Source organism: Capsicum annuum, chromosome 6, assembly GCF_002878395.1.
Source record: "Capsicum annuum cultivar UCD-10X-F1 chromosome 6, UCD10Xv1.1, whole genome shotgun sequence".
In the NCBI taxonomy this organism is placed as follows: Eukaryota; Viridiplantae; Streptophyta; class Magnoliopsida; order Solanales; family Solanaceae; genus Capsicum; species Capsicum annuum.
In genome coordinates this window covers 190,932,821-190,952,733 of record NC_061116.1, presented here as the reverse complement: position 1 = coordinate 190,952,733, position 19,913 = coordinate 190,932,821, and the positions used below count along the sequence as shown (strand labels likewise).

The window sequence follows — 19,913 nt, the reverse complement described above, 5'->3', positions numbered from 1 at the left end:
ATCCGTCAGTTTCATAATAAATTTCTTTTACTTTTTTTTTAGAAAAGTAATTAAGCTTATAATTCTGTATAAAATGAACAAGAACAAATAGTAATATTAGTAATAATTCTTTAAATAAAATCGATGTAGTTTAAATTAGTTGTACTATGTCTTATGTCTAGCCATATTTCACAGGCTATTATATCGAGACTGGTCATAGAAAGTTATACTATATATAAATTGACTTTTAATCATGATTTGTAAGTGCAACGTCGTATTTTCACCAAATCCAGATAAAGTTTACCAGTATGTGTTAATGTACTATTGTACCCAGTTCATTCTTATGCTAGATTTGTTATAAATACTTATTCTAGTAAAAAGAATTATACCACGTACATAAGATTTTATGACAATGAACGTGAGTTACCAAAAAGGGAAGTTGAAGCAATGATTATGTTATCTCTGTGTAGGTGTATTTGGAATACTTACTGTTTGAAATCAATATTGAGAGAAGGTGTATTTGGAAGAGCAATGGCAGAAAGAGCAGCATTAGAAAAGACCATGGTGGTTCCTTCCTTTGTTGGTCTAGTTTTTGATGTTTTTGCTCTGTCAACTATCTTTATCTGAACTGTCTCTCCTTTTTTACATGCTTTGGGCAACACTGAGTTAATGCAACTGACTAAATATCGTCTCCCACATGCTGCTCCATTGTCCCATATCGCTTCCCCTGCTGCTGCAAACAAGTTGCTTGATGGGAATTGTGTTGGATCATTTCCAAAACATGCCGTCGCTGTCGTTGACAAATTAAAACGCGAGAGTCAGTTTGACTAATTTTTAAATCTAAAGTGGATTAGTGGCGGAGCCACAGCCGACGATGGATGGTCATATGAATACCCTTCGTTGGAATTTTTTTTCGAATATATAGTTTAAATATAGATATTTATGGTTATATACATGTTGTTGCACACTCTTGACAAGCTTGAGAATCATAGTCCAGTGGTCAAGAGTGTGCATTTCTGCATCAACAACCCGGGTTCGAACCTTGGTAGGTGAAACAGTGTTTTATTTTCTTTTTTTTTTTTAAACAGTTCTTTGCCCAAGTGAAAATATGAACACCCTTAACCAAAAGTCTGACTCCGCCAAGTGGATTATAGTAAAATCAAGTACATGGGTAGTAAGACATTCGGTATATATAGTTTAAGGGGGATTTGAATGAAACTCGTCAAACAATTAGGGACGAGTGTTTAGGTATTCTATCATTTACAAATTCGATTATGTGAATTCTTACTGTTCATGTCGGTCTCAATATACAATAGTAATGCAAAAGGAAATTATTCGCTATTATGGACAGATCTGATCGATATGCTACCTACATTACACCCTTCGAAGGGAGGTTGTAACGTAGGTAGGTTGTCTACATTACAGTCTCTCTTGGGATGCCACCTTGTTTGAACCTGTATGAACGTGACCTAAAATGTTTCGTGCACCTAACTGCCTTTTTTATTAGCACAGAGAATTTATTTTTAAAAAAAGAAATATGAGAGGTGTAATTTGAATGAAACTTACGTGTGTATGGTGGGTGATACTGGCTGGCAGTTCCAAGATCAGCTTGAGAAGCTTGAATGAGGTGAGCAAATAAGAAGAGTATAGGCAGCCATGATGAAGGCTTTGACATCCTAAAATAGCAAAGGGAGTTTCATAAATATATATATTTGGCTTTTTACAGTATGCAGTCTTTTCAACGTATATATATACAAGAAATAATGAATGTGATACGGTTAGCTTCTTATTCTTCTTTTATATTTACTCAACGAATTTTTGGTCAACTCTCTTTTAACTATACAAATTCTCGAAGTGTTAATCGAAATCTGCAACCAATGACTTTTAAATGATGAATTCGCCTCTCGCTCATCCAAAGCGTACCAAATCCGACAATTAATATTGGATCTCCAATTCGGCAAAACTCAATTTTTTCAATTAAATCGTAAATATATGTACGAAAATAAGGTAAGTAGAACTATTGATGATATACATTTCAAAGTTCTATATTCTAATTCATAAAATTCACAACGTCTAAATTTTGAGTCTGTCACGACATATATATATATATATGTTTTAGACATTCATGATAGACTTTAAGTTTATTGGACATATTCATGATATATTTTAAGTTTATTGGTTATTCATTTAAAGTCAACCATATATATTAGGAGAACTAGGTTTAAGTCTTTAGTATTCTACTTTTATGAATTTCTTACATCCAGAAATTAAAAGAAATCCGTACTATGAACATACCATCAATGTGTAGAGAAAGGAATAGAGGGCCAAGTGTACCTTTCAACAAATTTGAAAAGAGAAACACCTATATGGCAGGTAACACAACTTTTCACGTAGAGAATGGAGAAAAAATTAATCAAGACTTTACTAACAAACCACTAATAATAAATGTAACGCATAGTATAATTGTAATGTGTACACATTAAGTACCAAAGTTTTGAGATTGACATTGCTTTAGCAATATTTGACTTTTTATTGACTTTTTAAAATACTCTCATTTTTCGCTATTTTTTAATTGAATTTTTATTTTTATTTATCATTTTGACAACAAAAAAAGATAAAAGAATTTTTTATATTTTATTCATACCATTAATTATTTATTCTCCAAGCTATTTTCAAAATATATTATTCTAAACATCAATAAATAGAGTTAGTATAATAAAATATTCATATCAATAATTATTTTGTACGTGTATCATATTAAAAGTGACTAGTAAAAACAAACGGAGGGATTACTATAGTAGATTTTTTGAGTTTTTGACTTTTAGAGAAAATAATGGATGTATTAGCTCTCCATGTATTATTAATATCTTATTTGATACACTTATTTAATCTATGTATAACTAATACAAATATTAATTATATATTCTATTGTGCATTATGCTATGTATTGCTAATACATGTATCCTTGGTATTAACAATGCAAGGGACTTTAACTCACGCATAGTATGTTTAAGGACAAAATAACCCTTCAAATTTCAATACCCAAATTCAACATCACTTTCATTATATTTATGGGTGATTTTTTTGTAAATAACTTTTCCTATTTAAAGATATGTTATGTAAGTTCTTTTGACACATTAAATCAAATACGACATAAAAAATAATTTCAGCATAACTAATATTAGTATTATGTAAATATTACTAATACATTATATTTTGCATTTTTTTGTAGACAGTATGAAATGACGCCTAAAGGTTTTGTGTTCATATATTCCGTTATTAATAGATGTTCCGTTTTAACTTTCCATCCATTATTATTAAAAAAAAAAAAGGATAAAACAATATTCCGTTGGTATATATAAGTGTGAGTTAGCACACACCACATAGTTGTCATGTGTGCTTGTTGGAATTTGTAGTTTGTTTAAGGGTGTTTTAGGTATTTTGTATTTTATTTTTCTTTGAAGTTGTTGTACTTAGATGCTATATGCATGTGCTTCTTTTACTTTGGACCATAAAGCCTAGGATAGGTTGGGTTTATTACCAAAAAAACTGTGTTTTAGCTTTCCAGCAGGTAGGTTCCACTTATTATTTTGGGATCTTTTTTTAATAGTTTCTAATTTATTTGTTTCAATTGTTTTTTCAATATATACATGGACCCATATTTAATTTGTTTTTGTTATATGAGACCTACTTAAATTTTTTGACACATATTTTCATAGCAATTTTGCTATATCACTTCTAATTAATTATTACGAGTCATTTAATATATATCTGTTTCGCTACTTAATAGTGATATTTGGTTGACTCTCAAAATTATATCTTTATCGTTTAAATTTGATAGAATAAAAAGTATATAAATCACAACAATTAAAAACTTAAACTATTTTTAAAATATAATTGACTATCAATGCCACAAAAGTTTGAACATGGAAAGTAAAATAAATTATAATAGCTAAAAGCTTAAAATATTAAATTGCAAGTCTAAAAAAGTATTATAAATTACAATAGCTAACAACTTAAAAAAATTTAAAATATATTAAAAATATAACTGATCGTCTAAATTTTAATGTAATTATTTTATTTTTAATTTTAACTTGTTATATATTTGAAAAAATTATAATAATTATTAATTTAAATTATTTGGAGACAGACAAAAAGTTTAGGTTAACTCAAAATTTTAGCGGTGCAACATCAATTGAGATATACTATTTAAATATTTTGTGAAAAGTAATATAAATAACAATAATGCAACATTAATTGGGATACATTATTTGAAAATTTTATTAAAATAATATAAATCACAATAATTATCAATCTAAAAATATTTAAAAAATGTATAAAAAAATATGTTTGACTTTTTAGATTCAACCGATGTCATATTAATTGAGATAAAGATATATTATTTGAAAATTACGTAGAAAGTCGCATAAATCATAATATAATTAACAATTTAAAATATCTAAAACTATATATAACAAATTTGATTGATTTTCTCAAATATTTGATCAGTATCACATAAATTGGGACAAAAATAACATATAACATTCGAAAAGTAACATATTGGGCCTGTACTTACACGAGCTCCAATATCTAGTTACAAAAGCGAATTCAAAATCTAAAAGTTTACGATTGAATTATGTTCGTGCATTCTAGAACTATGCATTTTCTTAAGAAAATAATATTCGGGAAGGTACAGTTAAGCAGACTATTTCATAGTGCATGTGAATATAGCTGGATTAATACATATACAAAGAGAACGAGTCATGTGAAACAAAATGTAGAATGGCATAAAATCAACTTTTTGGGTCAATGAACGGCTGCCGATTTCTTAGAAAGCGTTAATTTGGCTCCAATTAATTAATTAATTCGAACTAGGTTACATATTTTAATTCAATATTTTGATAGTTTCTACATTAGATAATTCTATGTATGAAGATTTTGCTTCAATTATCTCTGTTATTCACATAATTTTCAAGAAATTATAGATTTTTTGAGATAGTATCAAGGCAAAATATTTAAATATGTCGTTAAATTATTAAAAATAATTTATTTGGATTATCAGGTATAAGTTTGACTTATTTATGTTATCGCCTTTAAAAATTCATTTGAATCATTATTTTGCAACGGTGATTTTGTAAAACTATTTTTGCTACGTGACCTCTTATTAGAAATTCATGTCACCAAATCTAAATTAACCAATATTACTTAAATAAAAAAAAAGTCAGCATCATTCAAATAAAATTCGACACAATTAATGAGTTTAATTTTTCTTTTTAATTAGTCCGGTTTTTATTTTTAATGAGTTCAATTTTTATTTTAACATTGTGAATCAAATTTTATTTTAATTAATTTAATTTTTTATTTTTGATTCTAAGTAATATTGGATGATTTAAATTTGGTGTTGTGAACCTCTAATAAGATGTCACGTTGTAAAAATAATTTTACAACAATCACCGTTATATTATAATGACACGAATGAACTTTTCTCAAGAAAAGTGATATAATTGAGTTAAACTTTCAAAGATAGTAACATAAGTAAGACAAACTTATAATAAATGATATAAATGAACCATTTTGAGCATGTAAATAGTTATGTTAGCACACTAGAAGATGTTGTATAATAGACTCATCAAAGCATAATCTTTAAACAATTCTCAATTTTAGTTTTAAATATTGAATCTCATACAGTTGAAGTTCTCGAGAATCAATCAAAAATCAGAAGGATTATCGGAGTGATGGACGGCCAGAGAAATTACTATTTTTCAAAAAGCAACTTGCAATTTTCATATGAATTTTATTCTACAACATTCTTTATGTAGCTGGATCCTAAAGTTTGGGCTGGTCATAGATCCGTACATTTACCAAACAAGCCCTTTTGATGCGTCTAGATAGATCCGGCGGGCATTGAGGGGACCGATAGTGGAATCGAAAAGCCCAAAGAAAAGTAAAGATTAAGATATGACGTATGTGAAGTTGGTGAAAAGTACGAAAGAGAAGAAAAAGTGGGCAGTTAGAGAAAGATATAAGGTAGCGAAGTTAAAGGTTATAATGGCAAAGACATCTTGTATGTTGAATTAGAGGACAGGGAGAAGAAGTTTCACATGCTAGCCAAGGCGTGATTAATGAGGGTCTATGACCTAGATCAAGTGAAGTGCATCAAGGACGAGATCAACAAAGTATTGGTGGATAAGACATTCATAAATAGAGATGACAGTCATATTTTCATAAATTTTTGAACGAAAGAGATAGACATATCATGCTGGGGTTTGGAGCAACCATAGAAGCATCACGATTTTGGGTGTTGTATGTATGTATACAAGGGCAAAATAAGTTAAAGGATGCTATTCGTAGTATGCGTAAGAAAAGTGCAATCGGGACATATGAGATGAGGCTTGATATGCATATCATCCAAAATAGAGATAGTTTCAAGCATATGAGGTGTATTATCTAAGAAAATGGGGAGATTAAGATCTTTATTTTTTGCCTCTCATAATAATTAATTTTTTCGTGGGGTATAAGTTTATATTTTTATATCATAATATCTCATAAGTTATGTTCGGACATGACTTCAATTTCTAAAGAACTTATGAGCACTAGTCATCTGTTTGATTGTTAATCCATGAGAAATTTTATAAAATATTTTTATATGGTATATATATAGCCCTAATACGGAGAGAAATATTAGATACTTAAATATAAACTATTAAATAATAAAAACAAAGACTTAATAAGGAATGGAAGTATTGGATTATGACATGTTTATCAGCCAATTTTAACCCAAATAACAATTGGTCCATTCAATTATTAACTCAATCTATTTTGATCTACCCATATAAAATCCTTAATTTTAGATTTCTTTAGGAGTTTACAAGATTGAGGTCAAGATGTACCCCATTACCTATTCCTCTGTGTTTGTCCCTTTAATTTGAAAATCAATCAAGATAAAACAATGTTAAAGAATTGTTATTAGCCAAATCAATCACATGTAACTCACAACCAAAAAGTGTGGGAAGAATATAGGGGGTTAAAACTAAAAATCAAGTCATTGAGAGGAAACATACCTTGATAAACTTTTGATGCAAGAGATGAATAATGACTGCAAAATAATTTGAAGAATTAAGCAAAGACAGGAGATTTAAGAATGGGTATTAAAGGACTTAAAAAGAAACAAAATCTTGAATTTAATTGGATTACTAATTATAAGATTCTAGATAAGTATCACATTTACCTCCCAAAAAAGAAACTTAGAAGCAATCAATTAGATTATTGATTGACGGATTAAAAACGTAACCTTAAAAGCAAAAGTTAACAAAATAATGAATGGCATGCTTTGGGTTGGCAAAAATAGTATAAGAAAATATGATCCATCCAACTTATTTCAGCGCCGATCCGTTCATTTATTAACTTAATTTATATTAGTTCAATTTATTAAGTCCATTTAAAAGTTAAGTTTATATGCAACTTAAATTAACTCCTCGGAAACTTTGATAATTTTTTTTATAAAAACATTATTTTTGTTTAATATGTTATATCATCATAATAAAAAAGAAATAATTTTATTAGGTATTTTAAAAATTACAAAAGAACAATCAAACAATTGAGTCATGACCTGCTTTGTAGCTCATTTTTGTTCAACTCTTCAGCTAACTTTTCGACGAATCATTTATTAATTTAATCTATTTTGATTCGCCCAAATAAAACTCAAATCACTTATTAAACATCCTAGCATGCGTGTATGTTGGTGTGAAGTACTTTGATTTGACTGGTTGAACTTAATTATGTTTATTGGACGAATTATAAGTGGATTAATTGACAAAAATGAAAATTAAACCCCCAACAATTTGCTTCTTCCATATCAAGTTAGTTCTCCATACAGAAAGACGTTGGGATCCAAAACCCAAAAAGAATAATCTATATTTTCTACGTTTACATGATAACATTTCGATATTATTTCTAATTGTGGAACAAAAACTAATAGATTTCTATACAAGTTTTAGATCATACCCCAAACTTTAGCAGTATAAATTATACCCTGAAGAAACTAGAAAGGGACCTAAACAAAATTAGTGGTGTAATTGTAAGATAACTATACACTTTGGTAAATTAAAGTGAGGAAACTTTCAGAACTTTTAACAAAATTAAAAAATTATTTACAAGCAACTAGCATAATAATCATATTTACAACCGATTAACCTAACAATTATATCAAGTAGTGTTTTTTTCTTTGAATGATTAGGCATGACATGGGACTGTTACAGCTTACGGAAGCCATGATCCTTGATAGGAATGTGATGAGGACGTGAATTAGGGTAGATGGTTAGTGGTTAAGAGTGTGCCCGTAATAGTAGGGAGAAGTGTTTTGTTTGTATTTGTGCCTGTAGTTTCTAGTTCGTAGAGTTCTGATGATATTTGTGATTTCGAATAGATAGTTATAGTATTACTCTGTCAATATCTTGTTTCTTTTGTTATCTAGCGTGTGTTATTCGATTTTATTATTTATTTTTATGTTTCTTGTTTGTTATACTGTTATTTGTCCCGAACCGGGGGATTTATCGAAAATTGTCTTTCCACTTCATCTGAGGTAGTGGTATGGACTGCGTACACTTTATCCTCCCAAAATCTCACTTTATGAGAATACATTGAGTATGTTGTTTGTCGTAGTTATTTTTTTGAATGAATACAACAACAACAATAACAAACCCAGTGTATTCCCACCTAGTGGGGTCTAGGGGGGTAAGATGTACGCAGTCCATACCTCTACCTCTGAAGAAGTAGAAAGACTGTTTCCGATAGACCCCCGGCTTAAGACACTAGAATTTTTTTGAATGAATGTGGTTGAAAATTGTTAACTAAAAATATCGTAACGATGTTATATGCAAAATCTGAGGAAGATTGGAGGTGATATGAATGAAGTTTGTCTCTCGAAATCAAAGCTGAAATATGACATGAAGCTATCCCTATAACAATGTGTATCATGTGTATATATCACACACAAATGTTCACAGATGTGAAAAATATACATGATATGTATGAGATACACATATGTATACACCAGATATACAAATATATTCAAGCATTCTATATGTACATGTGGATACATACACATTGTGCTTCAACTTGTCTTCTTTGATGCACCAAATTAAAATTTTGACTACCACCTCTTAAAATCAACCCTAAATAAGCTCAAAATTTTGTGTAAGTTTCACACAATTACTCTTAACAAGATTTTGATTACTCAATTCGAATTACAATATTTTTTCAGATTTTGATTTTTATATATGAAAGGTCCTAGCTCAATAATAGTGACTTTCAATGGCTTCTTCCAAATTCGGTGATCGAATGGTGGTACTACTGCGTAGTGAATGAATTATGAGGAAGACGGTAAATTTTTTGACAATCGTTTACTGTGTAATGAGAAGAAATATAATTAAATAATATACATAATTAATAGTTGATCCTTATGCTTTAATACTTCCTCCGCCTGTTTATGTGAGATCTCTTTTCATTTTAGTCAACCCCAAAAGAATGACACATTTTTTATATCTAATAGTATTAACAATTTTATTTTAAAATACTCATTTTATCCTTAATTAGATGTTTTATAATTATAACCACATAAGTCTATTTATAGCTATTTAATTAGTTTTTTTAAATAATCATTAATATTTTTAATAAACATAATAGAAAATATAAGTAGAAATCAAACTATATAATTAAATATAACTTCTTATTTTTATAAAATCAAATAATAACTTACAATTTCTTTAAGTTTTCATTATTAACATTAAAATATCAATATTCTAATGCGTATTTTAACATCAAGTCTAACACATTCTCTTACATTAAACAACTTATTTTAGTATTTCTCCTTTTCTACTTTATTTGAAAATTATACAAGAGAATAGGATAAAATTATAAATATCTATTTTATTAACATTTTTTATAGAATCATACGAATCAATAAAGAATACTAATTCAAAATTGATCTTAAATACATTTAAATTTATTTTATGGGTGTTTAACAGACTAAAATAAGGACCTACTCGATGAACGTTTTAATGATTCATAAAATTAAAGAATTGTCCTTATGTCTTGTCTTTTATACATAAAAAATAGGAGATCAATTTAATATAGTAAGCAAAAAAATTCGTTTAAAGGGATTTATCTACCAGTCGAGGAAATTTACTACCTCAAATAAAGAGAATTAAAAGAATTAACAAAAGTTAACATGATTAAAGTAGTTAATATTACATTTCTAAATAAGTTGTTTAAAATAATTTTAACAGGTGATAGTAAATAATTATGTTTCCATAACTTATATTTATGTATTGTAAATCTTTGTATGATATGTATCATGTGAAATTTTGAAATTATGGAGTAAACACATTGTGTTTGATAGATAAACACCTATTCAATATTTATGAGTATTTTTTATTATTTTACTATAATATAGTAGTATAGTTACTTTATGCAATTAAATATGTGGCCAAAATTAATTTTACTTTTTTTTTTAATCTTTTATGAAACATATGTGAGTATTTGCACATCCTCCTATAAATTACGTCTCCCTTTATTTCAATTTATATCATTTTGATTAGACATCAAATTTAAGATATATGAAAAAACTTTGCAATGCTTTAAATTATCTTTAAAATAAATAAACTTTAAATAGAAGAGTATACCTTTGTGGACTTTTTGACAAATAATTGAAATTCAACATGACTAAAATCTTGATAATACTATAAAATACTAATAAAATAAAATTGTCAATTCTTCCTTAGAACTAATTAAGAAGCAAAAGGTGTGGTGGTTCAACACCTCACCCTTTAAGCAAGATGTTGGGAGTTCGATCCCCACCTCTGGTGAATGGAGAAAATTATGTGGTTAGTTTCCTACCGCTTAGTGCGCTGACAGTGGAACGGAGGATTAGTCTTACGGCTGCCGGCTGTGGGGATACCTTGGGAAACCAAAAAAATAAAATAAGAAGCAAACTATATCATTAGAATTGAGACATAGGATGTATTAAAATAGACATTCCAATATAATTTATTTAATTCTTTCTTATATTAAAATACACTTATAGTTAAGGTGTGTGGAATTCATGTGAAAGATTACATCATATGACATTGAAAAAATTATAATGAAATGACCATTATATCTTGTAAACTTTAAATAGAAAAGTATACTTTTGTGGACTTTTTGACAAGTAATTAAAATTCAACATGGCCAAAATATTAATAATGTTATAAAATACTAATAAAATAAAATTGTCAATTCTTCCTTAGAACTAATTTTAAAAAAATGTATCATTCGAATTGAGACATAGGATGTATTAAAATACACATCTATATAATTTTTTTTTTTTAATACATATTAAAATAGACTTATAGTTAAGGTGTGGAATTCATGTGAAAGGTTACATCGTAAGTGACATTGAAAAAATTCTAATGAAATGACCAGTATGTCTTGTTTTTTCATTTAAAAAGAGTTATAATGGGGTTCACATAAAAAATTATGAAAAAAATCTTATATCCTTTGTTATATTGTAAGTGTTACCTTAAAGATAAATTAATTTTAAGAGGAGAGAAAGCTCGTTTGAACACTTTGATTGAAAAAAATATTTAAAAGAAATAAATTTCAAAGATAATTTCTCTTTAATTTAAAATTATTCTTCTCATTTGATTCAACTATATTATTTTTAATAAAAAATTATCATATTATCATAATAAAGTATGAACAAGACTCACTACTTAAATTACATTTTAAGGTTTAACAAATTATATTTTAAAATTATTTTAGACGTCCTGAAAAAGTTCAACTTGAATTATTTTTGAATGCTGTGAACTGGGGATAGATGAATGCTTGTAGATGTTTGTTTCTTCCTTCATTTTAAAAATAAAGACCTGTTTTTCGTTTTAATTTGTTTAAAAAAGGGTGATTTTTTTTTTTTTTGACAATACCTTTTTAGTTTCAACTTTTCACGTATCATGCTTAGAACCACAAGATAAAAGACATTTTGATACATTTGACATAACTTTAATTCATGACCACAAGATACAAAATTTTCTTTTACTTTCTTATACTTTGTGTCAAATTAAAATAGATTATTCTTTTTTACATGAAGGGAATAATTTATATGTTTATTTTTTTATTACTCTACTAAATAATTTACTATAACCAAATGTGCAAAGAAAATATTTAATTCATACTTGCATGTGGACATTTCATTTGAATAAAATGAAATTAAAAATTTATCACTTATTAAAAAATCCGAAAATGAGTATTATGTATTAGAACTCACAAAATACATTTATAGAAAGTTGTGAAGAAAATTATGGGATCCACGTGAGATATTATACAACTTTGAAATATAATGGACATTTACTGAAAGAGATTTTTTTTGGTCATTAAAAATTAATGTACAAACTTCAAATTGTACAAAGAGATGAGGCTTCTAGAATTATGTTGAGTATTAGTGTGAAATAACTATATTGTCTTTGGTCATCCTCTAACTCGCCTTTCTATATATATAAAAAAATTATATCTATATCTATAATCTATAATATATTAAAAGTGTGAAGACCCTTAGAAAAATGATTTAAACTTTTTATCCTTCATTAAAAGACTCTTCTTTAGATAAAACTATCTTTTCACTATTTTTTAATTTATTATTTAATTATTTTTTATTATATTAACTACACTTCCTCAAATATATGAGACTCCTAAAATATATGGTAGGAGAATTAAGAATATTTTTCTTTTTATTAGACTTCCTAAAATAACGGGACTCCTAAACTATATGGTAAAAGAATTAATTAATATTTCCTTTCTACTATTCAATTAAAAAATACTTCTAAAATAAAACTGTATTAAGGAAATACTTTTATAAATAGTCCATTCAACAAGGGTCTTTTCAGTGTTATTAAAATATTGACAACGTAGTAATTTTTGTGAATTTTTTTCATTAAAATGTCTTTTCTTCCTTCTTACCCTCTTCAATTTATAGAAAGCTAAAAAGGAATCCACCTTAGAGTGGGAAATAGAAAAATTAATTATTGTTCCAATCTTGAAAAAATTGGAGTTTTGTGGACTTTGAATCTTGAAGAATGAAGACTAATTTAGGTAGCAGAAAGATGAACTAGCAATTGACAAGGTGGACTTAATTAACAAAAATACGTGTGACACTACTTTTATTGAACCACATTAAAAGATTAATTTTAATTAGATCCAACCCAAATTTATCAAGTTTACACCAAATTATGACAACCATAATTAGTTTATTAAGTGTAAATTTCATAAATCCCAACATTTTAGAAGTAATTACATTCCATCTCATTTTTTTAATTAGTTTAGTCTCTCTCCCGTTTAATATACATTCTTTAAAAGGCATATACATAACAAGTAATGTATATTGTAATCTGTTAGAGTCCTAGAAAACAGGGAGTAACGGATATTCAACATTCATTGACGTAAATGACGCAACTAATTTAATACGTGAATTACTGTATCCCATAAATCATGTTTCATAAACGAAATTTTAAATTTTAAAAATCACAAATATTTAAAAACGCGAATCTGAAGTAAAATCATAAATCAAAAATCAACTTTCATCTTTGTTTTTTGTTGTTTACTGAAGAAAGCAAATTATTTTCAATTATTGAAGATGAATATTGTTATTCTTTTAAGGTACTTGGGTAAATAGAGATCTTAAACAGAATATGTAGATTATAAAAGTGAAGGGATTGTTGTTGCAGAATCAATAAATTATTTGAGGTTGATTTCGTCGATTGCTGATGAACTAAACATTGACGAAACTCAAAAAAATATTGATGTACGTTATGTTTTTGACGGGAATGATTCACCTTTTCATATCCGTTACGATAATCACGTACGATTGTATGTCGAGTTGAAAAAAAATCAACCGATGTTCATGATGCATCCATTATGTATTTCAACAACAGAAAAATGTGAAGATGACATATTGTTTGATAGGAAAACAAGACCTGTGAATTGCCTGGAAGGTGTTGAATCTGATGCTTTGACTTTATCTGTTGCTGAGACACAAAATTAGTATGCTTTGTATGTACTAGAGGCTGAGGATAACTTGATATGTGATAGCAAGAGCATTGATGTAAAGGTGAAACAGATGTATAAGGATAAGAATATGCTTGTTGTCGAAATATAAGGTGACTAATGGATTCAATGTTAGAGCAAAACGATCAGACAAAAAAAAGGTGAAATCGTATCTTTTTTATACTAAGCAGTATGATATATGAAATCATTGAATGTTTTATATTATTTTTTTTTAAAATAAAATGTTACATATAGTTGCATGAACATGTGCATATTTTTGTTCTAAAACTAAAATCGAAAGACAAATTATCGGTGTGACCTTTGCAATATCTGTTTGTTAGTATGTTGAAGTTATGTATGTTTATGTGAGGTAATGAATTTCAATTTACAATTTTTTTTATTTTTTGAAAAGCCATCGGATACATACGACAAAAATGATTACCATTTTCTTCATTATTAATATTTCTGAGGTGCTTGATTTAATATACATATAAGTTGATATGTCTATGATTTTAATTGTTTATATTATCAGTTTTGGTAAGGGAAATATGTTATGTATATTAAAACATATACATAAGTAATTATGTATGTGTAAACATATACATAACTGGTAACATGTCAGTAGATGTGTTATGTAATCCATAATCTGCATACTTCGTTTTTAAAGTTTATTACGTGAATTATTAGATTGTATATAGCTTTCTTTGATGAAATATTATGCATGTCTATGTTGTATTATAATGGATTTGTAACAATTAAATCGTTAAACTTATGAAATGATGCAAAATAGTATTTTTTATATTTCAACTACACTCCTCTATTACAATGAGAAATGTACACGGAAGTTGAAAATATCTAGTTACAAAAAAATAGATGTTTTTATGATTTGAAAATTTAATCCAAAACATACATGCAATTTGAGGGATAGGGCACTGCAGAATATTTTGGCGACAACTTCTTTTGTATGTGAATTCACAGCTCCAAAACTAGTTAACTATAAGAGAAGGCATACACCGGGGTACATCATTGAAGAAATGAAAATTGTATATGGTGTGGATATAAATTATATGAAATCATAGCGTGCGAAGGAGCAAGCCATCGCTTTGCTGAGGGGCGGACCTGTGGCTGGTTATAGACAGATGCCGAGATACATTTATATGTTAAAAAATGTATATCCTAATTCGAACGTTGCAATGCACAAATCATGGGATAATCGGTTCATGTATTTGTTTATAGCATTGCATCCCATGATAAGGGGTTTCGAGTATTGCAGGCCTGTTGTTGTTGTTGATGATGCACATTTAAGTGGACCGTATCAAGGTACTTTTGTCTCAGCAAATACTCTTGATGGTGCAGGTATGTGAAAAATCATAAATCCTTGATTTTTTTTTTTTAAACATTCATTGTATTTCATTTTTTTTTTTAAGTTATTGAAAAAAATTCATTAATTTCTCTTTTGTATGTAAAAAAAAACAGTAAAAATTGTATTTATTATCACATATGTAGTTGTGTATATTCTAATTACATATGTTAACTATGTATATGTTATCATATACATCTATGTATATGTTAAGACATATAAAAATTTTGTCCAGTAGACTTTAAAATAATCTCGTTGTTCTTCTACTAATACAGTTTTTACTTAATTTAGGATGCATATTACCACTTGCATATAGGGTTGTGGATACTGAGAATGATAATTCATGGACATGGTTTTTCAATCAGTTCAAAGCTGCATTTGGTGAACGTAAAAACATGTATGTTGTTTCTGATAGGAACGAAAGTATTATAAAAGCTGTCAGTGTTGTATATCCAAATATCCCACATCTTGCGTGTATATGGCATCTTTAGAAAAATGTTTGTAGTTACTTTCGTAAGAGCAAAGAAAGTATCAGTGATTTATTTTATTCAATGGCTAAAGCTTATAGGAAAGATGATTTTGAATATTTGATGGCTAAGATTGAAAAAACTGATCCGAGAGTGAAAAAATATTTACAAGAAGCTAGATATGAAAAGTGAAGTAGATGTCATTCACCGGTAAATAGAGGTCGGATGATGACCTCGAATATTGTTGAGTGTATTAATGGTTGTTTGGTAGAGGCCCGGGGATTGTCAATCTATGGATTCTTAGAAGAAGTTTGAATATTATTTGGTTCTTGGAACTGTAAGAACAGTGAAATAGCTTCTTATACAAGTACCACTTTGGGTCGTCGATTTGAAGAAATTCTTACTCTCAACGGCGTGAAAGCTTTGAGAATGACGGTATGTATAAGCTTTAACTTTTTGAAATGTGTATTTATATGTATTATTTGTTTGAATGAAAATAAGTGTATTTAAATTTATATTTCCAGTAAAAAATATTTGGTTGCAATTTTGTTATTTATTGTTTAGGTGAAGGCTTCTTCAACATATATATATTCGATTTATGAATCTGAGAGAAGATACATTATTGATTTAGAAAATGGCTCATGCAACTGTGCGAGCTTTCAAATAGATCAAATCCCTTATGCTAACGCCATAGCTGTATTGAAGTCTAAACGTGTAAAAGATTTTGGAGATTACTGTTCGGAATACTACAAGCCAAACACATTGGTCAAGACATATGAGGTTTCAATCGTTCCAATGCCAGACAAGAAAGACTGGGATGTTCCCAACAGTGTAGATGAAGAAGAAGTATTGCCTCCGTTATATAAAAGACTTCCAGGTAGACCGAAGAAGGGGAGGAAGAAGAAATCAAGTGAAACACTTTCTTCAAGCACAAATTGTTGTGGACGATGCAGCCATGAAGGGCACAATAGGCGTTCATGTAGTTTTTTTTCAAAGGAGAACTACTTTATTGTTTTGCTATACTCTTGAGAGTATAGCTGATTTATTTTTGTATTTTTTTTATTTTAAATAAATTATTGTTTATTTCGATTTAATTTTAGTGTTAATTTATTTTTTTTATTTGTGATTTTTATGTATACGTTGGTGTATTTTAATAAGTGCTTTGAAATATTCTAGAGTAACACAATTGTGTATATTATCAAACAATGTTAGACAACGTACATAGCCCCAATGTAAAAACTGTGATGTGTATGTTTAATTTTTTTAAAAACTAAAATTTTAAAATCAACTGTTATGTGTTTTCTTTATAATGTTGAATTAACTTATTGTTTTGATATACTTACGAAGAGAAATGAAATAACATTGGAAACTAGTAGGAGGTACAGTTATATATATTATATAACATACATAAATTGTATTTATAGCCTTTAACTCAGATATATGTTTTATGTATATTATATATGAATTAATGTAGATAATTTAATATACATAACTCTGTTATATAACGTCTGAGTTGCAAATGTACACATATAGTTGTAAACAAAAAATTTTAAAAACAAATATTATGAGTTTTACATATAGCGTTGAATTAACTTACTTCTTTAATATATATTTTTTTCAGCATTTATTAGTTAGTTATATAATGTAATATGTATATTATAATATATACACAGCTTAAAATTAGGATGTTTTGTGTATATTAAAATATATACACAAATTACAATTATATATATTTTACAATATACAGTATTACCTTTTATTGTTTACAATGTATATGAAAAACATATACACACATAACAACCACAAATATATGTAAATGTTGTCATATGCAACATTCATCAAAAAATGCATTCGTCATTGCTAAAAAATACATATGTCAAACAAAAACTTCATCCTATTCATTAAAAAAAATTATTGTATTCTACCTTACAAAACAACTAAAATAATTAAAACTTTGAAAATTTCAAACAAATTTCAGCAGAATACATTAAAAATCTTAACAATATTCTTCAGTAAGACTACTCAATGCAAATTATTGCATTATCATCTGAAATTTGTATAATTCTTGACTTTGGTCTTGGAGGGTCATCATTTTCACTAACATAACCTTTCTTTGCTTTTTGAATACCATATTTTCGAAGTAGTGTGGCGTAACGCATTCTATGGTATTCTGCTTCAAAACCATCAGAAGGCAAGTTTATTTTTTCATTTAGGTATTCTGCATAACCAGCAACAAAGACTCCACAATCCCTGTCATACATACAAAAAATAATAGAAGTTATTACGTAATACTTACTAACAATGAAAAATACAAATACATTAATACATGTACAATAATATTGCAAATAAAAAGAATATATAAGTATACTTACACACTGTCGCATTCTTGTTGCATAATATGTTGAACATACTCAACGTCAAAGGGATGTTCATTCAGAATTTGTGTTGTCTGAGTAATCTTATCCCTATATGTTTCAAGATTAGGCCAATTTGTACGAGATGTTTCATCATAAAATTTGTTGTCAGAGAGGTAAGTTGGAAGCATCTTAGACAACTTTTGAATCTCAGTAATTGATTTCGTATTTCTTCGTCTGGACAGCAAATCGTAGACGCGTATGCGTCTATCCTTCAGGACAATAACAGCTAACACCCAGTGAAAATTCTCATTGCAGTTGATAGGAACATACACCTCATCAACTTGGTGCCATGGTAAATCATATGGCATGCAATATCCCTTGATTATATGTGTTATTGCCTCTTCAATTAGAGCAACGCGAACAGATTCAGCATAAACTTGTTGTGTAGTCAGGACTGTATCTGTATCGTCTTCATAGTATCTGGAGTATGTCTTGTCAATGTAGTTCTTGAAAAAATAGTTGGTTTTTGTGAACCTTTAATCTTGATCGCTCCTTAATTTCAATTTCTTCCGCAAATGATAGAAAATGACATCAATATGCTATAAAAGAGGAGAAAAAAATAAAACGAATTGTGTCCTATATAATAAAAATCATATACTTTTAAGAATAGTGTTTGTAGACATACATCTAGATAATAAATGCATATACATAAAATATGATGAAACCTGAGTATGCAAGAAAGTTCATAACTACATACATTCAGTGATGTATATTATTTAATATACATACAGATTATCAATTATTAACATGCATAGCCATTAGCAGTCTAATACATATATTAAGGTAGATATATACATATGTTGTTATGTTATAATTGAGCTAACATATAGGTTATAATATACATAGATGATGTCCATCTATTTTAGTAGTGATGAATTTGTTAACATATACACAAACTTTTTTTGTGTGATCTGAGGATACTAGAACAAACATGACACAAAAATCAACAGTGATGTATATTATAACGTATATGTAGGTGTTTTCAGATGCCTACACTATCAGAAATTGGGCCTATAGCAACGGACTTTTTGACGACGGTTGTAAAAGCATTGCAATAGATGGTCTATTGCAACTCTGTCAAGAGTTGCCAAAAATAATTGTTCTATTAACTATAATTTAACACTATACCCGTCACCTTTGATATTACGTGTTGCAATAGATAAATAAAAAAGGCTATTACAATGCTTATTTTATTTCCTCCATTTTTTCACGCTATATTTTGTTAAGTTCGCCAAAACAAAAACATACTTTAACAAAACCCTATCTGAAGCCTAAAAAAATTAACACTTTAACAAAAGCCTATGTTAAGCTTAAACGATTTCTATGGATGCTAAAAAATCTTAAATCGAGATTTCCCTAATCGCTTAGTTTGCTGCGCAACTCTGTAGGAGATACGAGAATTCCTCTGCGTCACTCTGTGGAAGAAAAAAGGTATAATTTTTATTGTAAAAAATATTATTTTTGTGCTTTTGTTTGCGCAACTTTGTAGTAGATTTATGTTTGTTTTTTGCATAGCCAATACTGAGTTTGGATTTGATTTAGGGAAGGTTGGCTTTAATCCGCGTAACTCTGTGGAAGGATATCTACGATCTGTGGAAGATCGGAAGAAAACAAATT

The 19,913-nt window shown here is 28.1% G+C and overlaps 1 protein-coding gene and 1 pseudogene across 1 annotated transcript; one reads left to right on the top strand and one right to left on the bottom strand.

Annotated features, from left to right (window-relative positions):
- Window positions 1–38: 38 nt before the first annotated feature.
- On the bottom strand, window positions 39–7,340 carry LOC107874840 (EG45-like domain containing protein). The gene is made up of 4 exons (XM_047413634.1): window positions 7,208–7,340; window positions 7,041–7,075; window positions 1,546–1,655; window positions 39–769 (listed from the first exon to the last, which is right to left on the bottom strand). Exons 3-4 carry the CDS (start codon window positions 1,652–1,654, stop codon window positions 465–467), a joined length of 414 nt encoding a protein of 137 aa, XP_047269590.1. The 5' UTR covers window position 1,655; window positions 7,041–7,075; window positions 7,208–7,340; the 3' UTR covers window positions 39–464.
- An 8,322-nt stretch (window positions 7,341–15,662) lies between these two features.
- On the top strand, window positions 15,663–16,960 carry LOC107874021 (annotated as a pseudogene).
- Window positions 16,961–19,913: the final 2,953 nt, after the last annotated feature.